At 36.7% G+C, this 16960-nt stretch overlaps 1 protein-coding gene across 1 annotated transcript; it reads left to right on the top strand.

Annotated features, from left to right (window-relative positions):
* Nucleotides 1–3678: 3678 nt before the first annotated feature.
* On the top strand, nt 3679–7926 carry LOC115215804. The gene is made up of 2 exons (XM_029785107.1): nt 3679–3829; nt 7577–7926. Exons 1-2 carry the CDS (start codon nt 3679–3681, stop codon nt 7924–7926), a joined length of 501 nt encoding a protein of 166 aa, XP_029640967.1.
* The last annotated feature ends 9034 nt before the right edge of the window (nt 7927–16960 follow it).

Here is a 16960-nt window from a genome sequence, read left to right as displayed (position 1 = left end):
CTCTCTGGAGCCCCTTTCCTTTGACCCTGTAGAATATCCAAGATGTGATTTCTGGAGCGAGGAGTTGCGCCAATACCTTGCTGGTATTAAATACAGTTAAGCTGATTAGAACAAAATGAAATATAGGGCCATGCTCAAAGACACAACATGCCGCCCGGTCTAGAAAGTTAAACTGTGGCCCTATGTTAATGAGTTGAAAACCCTAACCGCTAGTCCACGCACGTTCCTCAATAGTGATGATAACAATAATAATAACATTGGTTAATGTCTTCTCTTTTTCTCTTTTCTATTTATGAAGGAAGATCAGAAAAAGTGATGCAATCATCAGGAAAATTAAGTACAGACGACAAGTAAAACGTATTGGACAAAAAGAGACGAAAACAAGAATACGAATCGTTCCCGCTTCATTAACTGTCGACTAAAGATCAAAACAATTTCGATATCACTGATATATGTTTGATCGATCGTGAAGTAATACAAGGCGAAGTCGACCGGTGCAGGATTTGAACTCTGAATATAGAAACAAAGAAATGAGAAGCTGTAACACATTTAGTCTGATGTTTGATGGTTTATGTCTCGCCCATTGGTACCTTCCTCCCTCTCCGATATTACTGCCGGAGTTTCCGCAACGAAAGACATCGTTTTAAACTACTTGTTAGTCGTAGGACGTCTTTAGCAGAGTCCACTCTGCTGCAAGCTGTTAGCCAGATTTCTGCTCATGGGATAATTTCTTCCTTAACTCACCAGTTCTCCCGAACCTCTGATCAGTGACGTGCGTGCTGGCCTCACTCCTGTGATTGAGTTGTGTAACCCCACAAAATCTCTAAATGATTATGGTCGGTAGTGTCTAAAGTCTGATAAAGCAAAAAAACAAAATAATATAAATAAAAAGATTAAATACACACACTCGCGCAAGCACACATATATATATGTACACGTGTATACATGTGTGTGAATGTGTGTGTATATATATATATATATATATATTATATATATATATTATATATATATATATATATATATAGGCGAGGGTGTGTGATAAGTAGCTTGCTTACCAACTACATCGTTCCGGGTTCAGTCCCACTGCGTGGCACTGTGGTCAAGTGTCTTCTACTATAGCTTCGGGCCGACCAAAGCCTTGTGAGTGGATTTGGTAGAAAGAAACTGAAAGAAGACCGTCGTATATATATATATATATATATATATATATATATATGTACGTGTGTGTATATGTTTGTGTGTCTGTGTTTTTTCCCCCCAACATCGATTAGCGGTTCGGCAAAAAGGACCGATCGAATAAGTACTAGGCTTACATAGAATAAGTCCTGGGGTCGATTTTCTCGACTAAAGGCGGTGTTCCAGCATGGCCACAGTCAAATGACTGAAACAAGTAAAAGAGTAAAGAGTGTGTATATATATATATATATATATATATATATAATTGTATTATGTGTGTATATATGTCTGTATGCGTTTGCAGTTGTCTCCCACACCACCGCTTGGTAATCGTTGTTGGTTTGTTTACGAGGAGCTTCTCTATAGCCTCTGTTCACAAAGTCAAGCTTATGGAGATGTTGATGATGGTGCTTTGTGGAGGACCAAGTTCTGCCGACAATGTACGAGCGCTTGTGCTCGGTTGTTGTTCAACCATTTCATGCAAGGCCTCATCTTCCACAACAGAAGTTCGTCCTGCTCTTGGTTTGTCTTCGAGACTAGTGTCACATTCTTTAAGCATCTGAACCAGTTTTGTGCAACACATTTATTGACAGTTCCTAGGCCTTCCTCATCATTAATTTCTTTTGCTGTTGCCTTGACAGTCAGTCCTTTTTCTACAGGTAGCCTAAAATGGCTCTAATTGTAATTTTTTCCCCACACTTTATCAAAGCTTTAAAATAAAGAATAAATAATTAATTTTCATATGTTATGTATGTAAATAAAGAATAAACAATTCAACAATGATTGGACAACAAGTTGCATCTAACCAATGATGATTTTTGGCAACTTGCTAAGGTGCCAAAAATCATCAGTGAAAATCCGAAAAACTTGTAACTCAACCTGGTAATATTAACACTTTCCTGTAGATTCGAACGCAGATAAGCTTGTCACTATTGTGTACGCCACTGAAGAAAAATATTTCCCTTTTGCGACGATAGTGTGTACATAACACGCTTGCCTCATTAGTGCAGGGGATTCTGGGACACTGGTGTTTCAACATTTTATATCTCGTCAGCTAGAAATACCCACAACTTTGAACCTAAATAAGCCACTGGCTTTGTTTATAAACAGCTCGTTTGCTGATCAGTGCCCATATCTGTTAATCAATAAAGAATTGTCTTTTGCAGTTTACAATGAGTAGTTTAGCAATTCCACTATCCCTGCTAGACACTTTTTGATATATTTCGGTGTTTTTTTAGGTCCATACATCTATGCGAGATGCTTTCACGAGATGAATATCGCAGTTATCAAGCTTTCAACAGTATATCTGTATTATGAATAATATCCAGAATGCTACTTTGAACTTATACTGATCTATTGCTAATAATAGCGAATATACATACATACATATATACATACATACATTCATACATACATACATACTTACATACTTACATACATACATACATACATACATACATACATACATACATACGTACGTACATAATAGACACACACACACACACACACACGCACACACACACACACACACACACATTATATATATATATAGTCGCCATGATAGATCGGCAGCCACATTTTTTTTCTCTCCTTGTTTCTTTCTGCGTTCCTTTCTGTGGAAGAACATAGCCTCGAAACGTAAAAGACTTTTTCAATTCCCGAGCGTTATACTAACACATCTGTTTGTTTTCTACACCACCTGTCTTCGTTTTTGTTTTTTTCGTGAATTCTTCCTATATATATATATATATATATATATATATATATATATATATATATATATATATATATATATATATATATATATACATATATATATATATATATATACATATATATATACATACATATATATAGATGCATATATATATAATATATATATATATATATATATATATATATGCATATACATATAAACTAAACCACAAAAGAAACGTCGAACGCATGCTAACTAGAAACCGATTTATTAACAGAGGTCCTGGATCCGAAGTGATGAACTCAATATCTCATTAGCGTTGATTACAGTCAGGCATTTGTACACTGAATACATCAAACGATTGATGAAGGCCACGGTGATAGCAGCCTACATTCTGTTAAAACTTGCAGTGAGATGTGTTGCAGTTGTCGGCATTGGATGGATGTCATTTAGCCTTCTTTGGATTTCATCCGACAGTTGTTCTATGGAGTTCAAGTCTGGACTCTTTGGGCGGGCCATGGCAGTGTCTGGATGGTGTGCTCTTGGAGGAAGTCTGTTGTCAACTTGGCAGTATGGGCACGGGCGTTATCGTGTTGCAACACGTAATTCCGATGACGGGCAAAGTATGACACAATGTGAGGCCACAACACTTGGTCGATGTAGTGAGAAGAGGTTACTCTATTGTCTCGGCCTTGGCCGATGTTTTGGAAGACCACCAGTCCAAGTTTCTGATCGAGTGCAATCCCGTCCCATTCCTTGATGCTCTGTCTTCCCTATGAGTCTCTGTCCACCACAAAGTCATCAGCATGACGTCCACCCCTTCTTTTCCAAACCTTAGCTCTGCCATCTGTCATAGAAATACAATATCGCCTTTCGTCAGAGAAGACTACAAACCTCCACTGTTGATTGCCAATTCTGACGTTTTTGAACACACTGCAGATGTGCCCGTCGATGACAGTCTGTGAGGATGGGGCCCCTAGACGGACGTCGACAAGACATTGAAAGATCTCAGCTGGCGGCTAACTGTCTGCACAAATGTGTCTGTAGTGAGTCCTTTTTCTTTGCTGAGCTGATTCCGTTGCCATCCGGAATCGGTCCTGCAAGTGCTGCCGGTGCAGGTGGCGATCTTGACGTGCCATTGTAACCCTCGGTCGGCCACTGCGTGGACGATCATCCGTGCTGTTTGTGACATTGTATCGTTAACTCGGTCACTCAGTTGTCCGAATACTGCAGTTCAAGTCATTAGCAATGACCTGTGGACGTTAACCAACGTGGAGACGTCCGATGATTTGCTCCCTCTAATTTCGTTTCATTCAGGAAACGAATGAGAGGCTGGTAAATTTGGGTGCCTTTTATACCCAATAAGTCAACCATTTGTGCTTGCATCATACTTTTCATAAAGATGCATTCGCGAGCATTGCCATGTTCAGGAAAAGTGAGTGTGTTCGAACCCTACATGCAATCCTTATGATTTCAAATGAGAATGGTGTTGTGGGTCAGTGACATCTGTCAAATTACCTAGAAATGTGATAAAATCTATATAATCTCAATATCGTGTGTGAAATAGATAATCTTTTACAGTGCGACGTTTCCTTTGTAGTTCAGTATGTATATGTTGTCTGCGTGTGTGAGTGTGCGTGTGTGTATGTATGTATGTATGTATGTATGTATGTATGTATGTATGTGTGTATGTATGTATGCATGTATGTATGTATGTGTGTATGTATGTATGTATGTATGTATGTGTGTATGTATGTATGTACGTACGTACGTATGTATGTACGTATGCATGTATGTATGTATGTATGTACGTATGCATGTATGTATGTATGTATGTACGTATGTATGTATATATGTATGTATGTATGTATACACATGTAATGCATAAATACGTACATATACATATATTTATTGATAGTAAAGTAAGTATATCTATATATGTAACCGAAACTCTAAGCAACGTCTTTGATGATATAAAATTGTAAAAGACTGCAATTTCGAAATATCTTAATTGTCATGCCGGTCCTATTGTTCGTGTTTGAACGATATTTTTGCTCAAAACCCACAGCTCATTCTTTATAGTCCCCTTTCAATGCGACAACCACCTCTCTTACTTTCTGTCTCCATTCTTAAACTTAGATTCACCTCTTTGTCACTTGCGGTCGCCAGTCTAACTTATGTCGTTACGACAATATCATTACAGTTATTATAGTTTTGCAAAACCTCAGAAAATATTGATTGTTTACTATATCAATGAAAGTAAATGAAACGATGAAAACATTTCGTTATTTATAACTTTAGATTTTACTTTGATATTATAAACGTATAAACGTTTAAATATTATTCCGTATGTTTTTTCTTGTATTCTTTTCGCTTTTCCCTATTTTCTAAGTTTCGATTTTTCTTTAAAAAATCTAGAAAAAGTTTCACACGCACACACACATACACACACTCAGATGTGCGCGCGATACATGCGTACGTAAGACATACATATACATACATACGAACGCACGTACATAGATACATTAATACATACATAATAATCCTGATATAGTTGTTTGGGACGGTAAATAAAAAATATGTACTTTATTGAGATTAACTGCCTTGCGGATGTCAAAATTTATTTGAAGAGACTATTTGCAGACAGCTGCTACGAAACTCACAACTTCTCACCAGATTACAAATTAATGATGTATTCAAATTAGCGCTCTTGATTAAACTACCAAATGTCTAGGTAGTGATCCTAAGACAAGTGGGTTTTTCAGACGAAAAAAAAAAATTACCAGCTAAAGTGTGTTTTGCAAATAAAAGTGGAACAATAAAAATGTACAATACTTTACTTCTTTAAAGTTCGATATGTACTTTGTGGTAACAAAAAGTTCCCGGGCTAGTTCTGTAATGCGCCAACAGATGGCAACACACAGTCGAATACGCAGTGAGAGCTAGCAGTGACGTTCATGAGAGTGAACCGAGTGACATTGCTGTGTTTACTTCGCAAATTATGAAATTTGTGCTTTTGTGATCACGTGTGCACTGTAGTCTGCAATTTTTGTCATGGACAGGAAGTTGAGAAGTTTGCTACAGAGACATAGAGTATGCTTCGGCAAGCTTATGGCAAAGAGAAAAAGGGTCGTATGCAATGTTTCGAGTGGCATGGTCGCACGACAGAGCCGCAGCTCAATCGTTGTTTTTGACATCCACGGAATTGTGCATCGCGAATTCGTCCCCCAGGGCCCGACCGTCAAACGAGAGTTCTACTGCGACGTTTTGAAGTATTTGAGGGACAACATTCGGCGAAAGCGATCGGGTCTGTGGAGCGCGAAGAATTGGATTCTTTATGATGCCAATGCACCCTGTCACCGAGCTCTTCTTACTCGTTAGTTTCTCGCTAAGAACAACATGGCATCGCTTCTGTACCCGCCCTATTCACTAGATTTAGAATCTGCGAACTTCCATCTCTTCCTCCAAGGCGAAAATTCAGTTCAAAGGTCGCCGTTTTAACATCATTGTCGAGAACAACAGCGAATCGCAGAAGGTCCTCGGCTTGCTTACGGAAAACGATTTCCAGGCCGATTCCAAAATTTGGAAGGAGCGCTGGGACCGGTGTATTGCTGCACAAGGTGATTATTTCGAAGGGGATGATGTTAAAACTTAGGTAAATAATTTTTTTTTTTATTAAACATAATTTGTCCGGAAACTTTTTGATACCACCTCGTAATTAGTGTTATCGATATTTAAGCACCAGGGATAATGCTTTGCTTCTTTGTTAGCAATAACTGAAAAACAATGGTAATACACACACAATTATATGAGTGATGTATAATTGAAATTATTGAATGCATTATATCAATGATACAGAGCCGGATGACATAAATATTATAGCGAATTATGATTAAGTTCTTTTATTTCCGTGTCCAAATTTCACCAAACTCGACTTTACCCTTCCATCCTCCCAAAAGAGAGATTATAATTAGAGCATCAATCATATAATAGGATCGATTCACTCCATTGTGCTTTTCCACCAAATTTTTAGCTTGATGCTAAAATTAGAAATCATAGGACAGTATAAAGCAATAGAGTAGCAGAATCATTAAAAAGCAATCTTAAATGATTTAATATACATTATTGTTGTCGTTGTTTAAGACTAGATAAATCGTGCTCCAGCGAGCCTTGATCAGAAGCATTCTCTCCGCGGTCACGCCTTCTTTATAGACAATATATTTCCCACTATCATACTATAATGAGTGTAATGTCCGTCCGTCTGTACTCACGTCACGGCCAAACGGTTGGGCCAATCGGCATGAAACTTTGTAGGGGTGTTTGGGGGGTCTCCAGGGTGGTTTATATATAGGTTTAGTCCCTCTCCACACCCTATTTTCAGAGAAATTCCATCAATTGAGGTAACTTTGGCACCCAGAGGTAACATTGGCAGAAGGAATAGGGTGGCCTATACCCTCCTAAAGAGACATGCTTGACCTCCTCCTTCTGGCTCTGTCCCTGTCCACCACCATCCACTACCCAAGTAATACCACCAATTGAGGCAAATTTGGCATCTGGAGTTAAGGTTTGTAAGAGGAATAGAGAGGCCTACTTTCTCTCGCAGTGATCAGTCCAAACTACGATGTATAAAACAGTGAATGACATGATATGCGTGCATTATATTACACGTTAATTAAAATGTAACAAAAGATTTTTCTCCATCAGGACTACCAGTACACAAAATAACTTTGAAGAACGGTTGTCCGATTATGTTGCTTCGGAATTTTGACCCAGCTAATGGACATTGCAACAGAAGAGGATACACTGTTACGGAACTTAACTCTCACGTCATCGAAGCAGTGATAGCAACTGGTCCTCACACTGACAAACTTTTGTGTATACCTCGGATACCTCTGATGCCTTCAGATAATCAGTTTCCATTTCAGTTACGACGCAGGCAGTTTCCTCTCAAATCAGCCTTCCCCTTTACGGCCAACAAGTCTCAGGGCCAGACTTTGGATCGCGTCGGTGTGTTTCTGCCCTCTCGTATGTTCACACGCGGCCAGCTAATTTGAAACTTAGTTGTGGACAAACGGAGAATATTGTTTACAAAGATGTTTTGTAAAGATAGCACCATGAATGTGTTATGTAAATGTTTACATATATATATTGTTCAATAAGGTACACAATATAGTTTGGCACTATCCAATATAATGAATAAAAATAAGTACACTACAACTTAAATTGTCTCGATTTGCATCCTGCTCTTATCATCCATAGTAGATGGGTAAGTTTGCTAGTATTATCCATTTCTCATATTTTAAAAGACAATAGAAAGTGATGGTGGCTGCTATTTTTAACACATCAAATGAGCACATAGATTTTCCTTCGTTGTGAAGTGTTGATGGTATGTAGTAACTTCTATTTATGTAATGAGTACAAACTATATCGGGGACAATAAAATAATTACCAACCTTGCCCTTAGGTCGACGTTAAAACACTAAACCTACCCCTTTCTGACTTCGTGCATGTACCAGAAATATTTATTATTAAACCATTCTTGATGAGATTTAAATGGGGTCGAAACAGCTGCACTTCTTTCTGATTTTTAAGTTCATTAATGATTTAACACCGTATCGCTGTCATCAGTGAAATGATTTAGTGATAGAAGCATGTTGCTCTCGTATTTAGCTGTTGGTAACAAATAATCATGGCGGTGATGTTACAAGTGATAAAATCGTCATCGCCAGATTTAGAACTGTCTAACTGTAAACTTCTGGATCTTTTCCTTGTTTGCTTCACGTGCGATCTATCTGTGTGCTGAGATTTGGTAGCATTACCATTCTATATGGAATTATACACGCTCACACACACGCACAGAGGCACACAGGCGCGCGCGCACGCACACGCATACACAGAGTAAACGAAGTGTTCAATTACGGAATCTTTGTTAATAGCAAAATATAAACTACAAACCAACATACATATCTGTATGCTTAAAATCAAGGAGGGTATTAACAACGAGTTTACCTTGAAACAATTTAGAAACCGGTATGGAAAAGTTTATAAGTTACTAGCAGTATCGCCCGGCGTTGCTCGGGTTTGTAGGGGAAATAACTATATAAGCATTTTTAGAGAGTTATAGCCAAAGAATAGCAAAAAAATGCATTAAAAATGGAAAAAAAATTATGGTAAATTTTTTTTAAATCGTTGACTCATTGTAGACATTTTTAGAGAGTTACTTCCCTTATATAATAGCGAAAATATGCATTAAAATGGAAAAAAATTATGGTAATTTTTTTTTTAATCGTAGACTCATCGTAGACGCGCGCTAATACCCAGAAGGGCTCGATATGAATCACGACCATAAGATACCCGGTTTTGGTTAAACAGCACCGCAAAATGTGGGAATAGTTAGGAATCTAAATCGTAGGAGACAGACACACAACCTTACTTTTATATATAAAGATAACATCATTTACGTGATCACTCGCTGCCTACAGCAAAACGCGTTAATAATGCTTATCATTCGAGAAGAGGAAGCCAAGGAGATATATAAACGTTGATGGACTTAAGAGAATTTATTATTCCAAACTAAACGTAGACGACTAACTGAGAAACACGACAAGATCTTATGAAAAAAATTAAGCGTGAACGGAATTGTGACTTTAATATCACCCATGTTGGGCGCAGTATTTTCCACGATGGTGCCCCAGCATGAGAGAAGCCGCGTGGCTGAAGCGAGTAACAGAGTAAAAGAGTATGTATGTATGTATGTATGTATGTATGTATGTATGTATGTATGTATGTATGTATGTATGTATGTATGTATGTATGTATGTATGTATGTATGCATGTATGTATGTATGTATGTATGTATGGATGTATGTATGTATGTATGTATGTATGTATATTCATATATATATATGTGTGTGTGTGTATGTGTGTATGTATATATGTATGTATGTATGCATGTATTTATGCACATCGGTACTTATATCAGTGTTGTACTTATCTGCCAAGTGATTTGATCTGAAACGCTATGTTTAAACTAAAGCAATTATATTGTGGAAGACACGTGTTAGCCATTCTAAACAAAAAAACAATTAACTTCCCTTAATCATTTATTATTTCGCGTCGAACTTTTCCTTGCTCTATTTCTTTGCATCAGTTGCATTGATCAAGTGCAATGGAAATTTTGACACCGTATAATGAATGATTAATCGCCGTCAACAGTTTGTGTGCTTGGAATAGCTAATAAGTCTTCCATACAGTGAAGGCGCGTGACTTAGCGGCTAGAGCATTCGGTTCACTATTCTAAAGTTTTGATTTCGATTCCCGGTGGCGCGTTGTGTCCTAGAGTAAAACACTTATTTCACATTGCTACAGTCCACTCAGCTGGCAAAATGAGTTATGCCTGCATTTCAAAGGGCCAGCCTTGTCACATTCTGTATCACGCTTAGTCTCCTTGAGAACTCTTGCACCTGTGATCCAGAAACTCCAGGATGGAAAAGCACCTAGAAGGGACTTGATTGTTGGATATTGGTACAAGAAGCTAACCTTCAATCGACCATATCTTATCAATCTGTACCAGTAAGCTCTCGATAGGAACAGTAGTATATCACACCAGTAAGCTCTCGATAGGAACAGTAGTATATCACACTGGATATCTCTGGCAGAGACAAAATTGATAACCCAAATGCAGAACCACTCACATGGCAAAAACCTACCAGCCAATTTCATCCCAGAACATAATGAATAAGATATATACATCATGGTTAAACCTCTTCCTCCAGGACCATTGTGAAACCAATAACATCATCACAGCAGAACAAGCAGTTGGGAAGAAGGGAGTCTGGGGATGTGCCGAGCAATTGTTAATCAACAAAACTGAGATGCCCGAGGTGCAAGAGCATAGGAGGAACCTAGTTTCAATGTGGCTAGACTATAAGGAAGTATTTGACTCTGTTCCCCACTTATGGATGCTAGAAGCCCTTCAACTTGCTAAAGTTCCGATGAGCATAGTCAAAGCCATAACTAACCTGACGTCACCGTGAGCCAGCATCTTGAAATTAAACACAAAGAGTGACTGTGTTATCGATAGAGTGCAATATCGCGATGGCATATTCCAAGGGTCAGCCTCTCTGTGATGTTGTTTGTACTTTCTGTAAACCCCTTGACATTCATGTTAAGGAAGTCTGAAGGATATCTGACAGGTTCACAAGGAAAGAGAAATACCAAAATTACACAGTTTCTTTGTGGATGACTCGAAACTTTGTGCAGCATTCTCAAAGGATGTAGGGTTGGAGTTTGGTCAGGATAAATGTTGTTGTATAGTTGTGAAAAGGGGGAAAACTAGAAACCACACTAGCAACATTACTATCAATGAGTTGACTATTTTCCGTTTATCTGACGAGGAATGTTACAGGTATCTAGGTGTGGATGGAAACATATCTTACGACGGCATCTGTAATAAAACACGTGCCTTTAAAGAATATTCTAGCCGAATAAAGAAAATTTGGACCTCAGAACTTTCTGCATTCAATAAAAAAGTGACCCACAATGTTTTTGCAGTGCCAGTACTCATACCAACATTTGGGCTGCTCTATTGGACGCTCTATTGGACGCTTGATGAGATCCGAGCCATTGATGTGAAAACCCGAAAAATACTAGCAAGCACACATAATTTTCACATAAACAATGACATAGACAGCTTCTACCTAAAGCGAAAACAAAGCTGCAGAGACTTAACATCGATCCAAAATGGCTTTGAATATCGTACCAAATCCCTAGAAAGGAGAAATCTAATTCGAAGACTACAGATCTAATCCATCAATGGAACTGTAAAAATCTGTAAAACTTTCCAGACGTTTATCATTTAAATATATATGAGCATGTTTAGATATACAGCTATATGCATGAGAATACATACATAAAACATACAGATATGCTCATACAAACGTACATACATACATACATACATACATACATACATACATACATACATACATACATACATACATACATACAAAAATACACTGTTGTTGAAGTTGAAATTCCAATGAAGGAGGCTTGGATCCAAGTTAGAAACCGGTTCATACTCTATTAGCAAGAAATCTTGGAATAAAATTGAACAATGACATACATACATACATGAAGCCCATTTTTTTTTTACCGTCACGAAGGATTTATATGCCCTAATATTAGACTATTTTCTATCGACAATATACGGCGAAGGCTTATAATTCTATTTATACTGGAAGTGCTCTGATAAACTTTCTCTCCTAGATCCAGATCACTTTGTACCATCTCGCCTGACCCGGAACTCAAAGCATCTTCATCCAAGTGTTGTTGTGCTTCCACGAATAGGGAAGTCATTCTACCATCGTAACTTCTCCCATCAAACTGTCAAACTTTGGAATTCTTCTCCATCTCATTGCTTTCCCCTTTCTTACCACGTGAACCCTTTCAAATCTAAAGTAAATTCATTCTTTTTATTTTAATTACTCCATCTTCACAGTCCCTAGCACTAAGTGGCTTCTCAATTTGTTTGGGACCATCTAATAGGTGAAAAGTGGTATGGTGTGTGTGTGTGTGTGCGCGCGCGCGCGTGCGGACGCGTGTGCGCGTGTACGGGCGTGTGTGCATGTGTGTTTCCCGTGTCCAAGAGATTCGATTCCTTCCTGATTGAATGATAACTCCATGATGATGGTGTCGCAGACTAAGCAGGCACAAAAGCGTTGAGAAAGATTTGGTGAAGAGCATGGATGTTGCTGTTGCTTCTTGCGCTAGCCGAAATTGCGAGGATGATCCGGTTCTTGACTGAAGATAAAAAGCTTCGAATGATCCGTCCTTGTTTTTTTGTATCGTCTATCTGGATGTTTTGCGTTCTTGTCCCATTTTGTATTTTATTTTATATATATAGCGGCGTACGTACACTTTGTTGTCTCTCTCTCTCTCTCTCTCTCTCTCTCTCTCTCTCCTCTCTCTCTCTCTCCTCTCTCTCTCTCTCTCTCTCTCTCTCTCTCTCTCTCTCTCTCTCTCTCTGTATATATATATATATATATATATAAGTTCAGCAAAATTTAGATTCAGATGAATATGGTACTTAAGTTAAAGGCACCAGAATTTTTTATGGTATTTTCCATATAAATCAAATGAGTTGATTATAATCAAAATAGGCAACAAGTATATCCAAGGTAGAGTAGTACAATTGTTTCATGCTACTTCATTTTATTAAACACTGTAAGTATTACATCAGTTTTAAAATGTCGAGCAATCTTCGGCCACTTATAGAATTTTCCAGTTAAACGGACAATGCACATTCTTACCCTATTTCATTTGCCAACATTATAAAGAGGGTAGATATATAGACAGAGAGGTTGATTTCATTCTTGAGAATGTTGGCAAATGAAATAGGGATAAGAATGTGTATTGTCCGTTTAACTGGAAAATTCTATAAGTGGCTGAAGATTGCTCGATATTTTAAAACTGATGTAATACTTAGTGTTTAATAAAATGCAGTAGCATGAAACAATTGTACTACTCAACCTTGGATATACTTGTTGCTTATTTTGATTATATATATATATATATATATATATATATCACTATGTATACATGCACGTATGTGTGTATGTACATAATTATTGTTTTAGTCTTAAACTTATAACCGTTTATAGATGTAGGTTTCTATAGAATTTATCAACAGATAATTACAAATTTGAACTCGGCTGAATGTGTGTGTGTGTTTGTGTCTATATACGTATGTATGTACAATACATTCACGCACACACACACATACACACACACACACACACATATATGTATATATATATATTATTTATATTATGTATATGTATACTTACAGACATATATACATATATATACGTATGCATGTATGTATTATATATATATATATATATATAATATATATATATATATTATATATATATATATATAATATATATATATATATTATTTACTACCTACCTACCTAACTACCTAACTACCTAGGAACGCAGGCATATATGTATGTATGTATGTATGTATGTATGTATGTATGTATGTATGTATGTATGTATGTATGGATAGATGTATGTATGTATGTATGTATGTATGTATGCATGGATGGATGGATGGATGGATGGATGGATGGATGGATATAAATTTCGATATTATTTTATGACAATATATAAAGATAGACATTACATTGTGCAGTTATCATATTATCAGGTATTAAACATACGCAGTGTTAAATTCTGTGACCAGGTCGTAAATGTACGGCAAACTAGTTTAGTACACAGTCATACGAAGCAGGAAGTCATAGTAAAACAGAAGTGAAACATTAAACGTGCGTATATACTTTCAGTGATCAATATGTGCTTAGCTTTATGCGCTTGCTTAAACACACGGTCTCCGACTATAAGCAATATGTAAACACACGCACACACAAGTAATATATATTCATTGACTATTGAAAACACATATGTGCTTCTCTATTCGATTCCTTCTTACTGTATTTCAGTAATATATTATTTAGTACTAAAACGTTTCGTTCAACATTTGCTACCTGTTCACAGAATATCGATATCTGTAACAGTAATAAAAGCACGCAGTCTTTTTAAAACCCATAAATAAAGATAATAGCTCTATGCAGTGTGTTTCTTTTGTTCTTTATTCTTTTTACTTTAAAATAATATCGAAGTTATATCTCTACATAGAATACATGTCCGTCTGTCAACGGAGGGCTACAGTTTCAGTCATTTTAGATATTAAACTGCTGTTTGTTTACTTAATCGCTTGGTACTCGAGCGTTAAAGGCTGTAATACGCTAAAGTGACACTTTATTTCGCTAAAGAGACACAATTAAATTTACAAGGGAAGTAAGCCAGAGAAAAATTAGTAAACAAGAGTTATTTCCCTTCTAAACCTCTAATAAATCTTTAAATATGGTTTTATTATTTAATTTTTCAAATTTCCTAGGCTAGAATAATTGGTATTATAAACAAATTGCAAATGTAGCTGATAAAGATAACTAATCTTTGTTATTTCTAAACCAATACATATGCCCGTGATGATATCAGTGCTTTATAAATATCCTTAATGGACGATGAAAGCAACTTATATTAAATTAATGCTTTTCGTCTTAAAGTTAAAATATATTTTGTTTTCCTCTCCGTAGCTATTTAGAAAACTTCATAAATATGCAGTCACAAATTTGAATGAAGGGGAATTTTTAGCTCTTGGCAAAGTTAGCATAGAAGAATGGTTAAGAAGTTCGAAACCATTGCACTATATCTCGGCGAATTCGCAGAAATTTTAGAGCATTGAATGCAACTCATTACAGTATTTCTTCATCCGACTGCCTGAGTTCAAAGCCCAAATTTCATCGTTTCGGAATCGATGGGGATACCAAACCAAAGCAGTGAATTGATGGAACAGCAAGAACATTGGACCAGATGCCTTTTGGTAATTGTTTTGGATGTTTGTGTTTCTGTGGTCAAATCCAGCCATGGACTACATGGGTGGTAGACTTAACTCGTAGCCAAGTTTAACAACACCACCTGGCACCATGGAAGTATTTAATCCAGCTTTCCGTTTGAAGACACTTAACTTCTTCCTCCCAACAATGACGAAGGCTCTGTAAAGAGTCATGGATATTGCCTCCCTTCCTACTTAAAAAGAATTCTTTTCATGTGTTTCATCATAACCTTGGATCATCTCCAGCCTTTTGAATGAAATGAGTTGACAGAATCTGTGTAGGACCTCAACTGATGAATTGTGTCTATGATTCAAAGGCAGCATCCATGTTATACACTGAGTCCTGCCATGTACACGCTAATTCACTGAACTGATAATTAAATGACGGGAGATCAATTAAAAAAAAGAAGTTTTTTTGGTGTTACATTCTCATTTCAATATGATATTTATTTCACGACATAATGTTCAAGTTTAATTCGATAAATTTTATGCCATATGGATAATTTTCTTCCTAAAAACCTAAATCTACCCCCTTCAATGTAGAACAGTCCCCAGTAAATGAATAAACTATAACAGACACGTAGCAACCAGGAACACAAGCTGAAAAACTAAACAAAACAAGATACGATTCGTGAGTTTGTGTTTGAAACATAATTAAATTACAAGCAATTATTATAAATCGTGTTTCAGGACGTTTGTTATTTGGTAGTTTATCCTCACTTTCTAATATTTCATTCCGTGGATTTGGCTATTACCGTAATAATTATGTTGACATATCTCTGAATGTTTTCCCACTGAAGAAGTAATGGTATAAGTGTTTCTTTAACTCGGATTAGCAGTTTGTCGCCGACATAATATTTTATATCCACACGACTTATCGTGCAATTGGAAAGTGTGCATAAAATGTTACCATGAGGGGCCGATTCTAAGACATTGCATCAGTGAAGGCTCTATTTATAATAGCCCCTTGCAATTGTTCGCCTGGTGGATAGCAGTAGAATTTTTTTTATTATTAAGGTGCAGCAAGTGCAATCCCTTTTCCTTGCTTTCTAAACGCTGGAGATGTTAACTTCTGTTTGGGGTATATTACAAGGCTAGGGCCTGAAATAATTGAACTGAATCAAAGTAAAAAAAATCACACACACATACATCTATAATTAAATCAAATAACTAATAACACACCCTAACAACAAAGAGACTAAATAATCCTGTATAAATAAACGGCCAACGAGCTTGCTACTTGGAAGCAATTCGAATTACCTTGAATTATTGAATAAATAAATATATATGTAATTTAAATCAACATATACACTTACAAACTATAAACATTATATACTACTAAAACAAAATTACTACCGTAATAATGTTATTTGTAACGAAACCCCACGTGTTGCAGAGAAATTAACAGAAACGATATTCACATCTTAAACTCTACGCTGCCAAGTACTGAAAGATCAATATCTGTCAACAGGCAGAAGTCAAACCTAACTACACAACAGTGAATAACAACCAACCCTAAGACTTCTAAACAGTGATTTAACCTTACCTAGATATAAAAAAAAATAATACCCTTTACAGTTCCAGGATCAACTTTAAAATCGAGATCGTTCCATATTTTCTCAAAGC

Source organism: Octopus sinensis, linkage group LG9 (genome assembly GCF_006345805.1).
Source record: "Octopus sinensis linkage group LG9, ASM634580v1, whole genome shotgun sequence".
In the NCBI taxonomy this organism is placed as follows: Eukaryota; Metazoa; Mollusca; class Cephalopoda; order Octopoda; family Octopodidae; genus Octopus; species Octopus sinensis.
Note: the sequence above shows the minus strand (reverse complement) of the source record. Positions and strands in the feature narration are given on the sequence as shown.

Coding starts and splice junctions, on each gene's coding strand:
- LOC115215804 (XM_029785107.1), top strand. CDS start 3,679: ATGACGTCCACCCCTTCTTTTCCAAACCTTAGCTCTGCCATCTGTCAT. Junction 3,830..7,576: donor AGATGTGCCCGTCGATGACA/GTCTGTGAGGAT, acceptor TTTCTCCATCAG/GACTACCAGTACACAAAATA.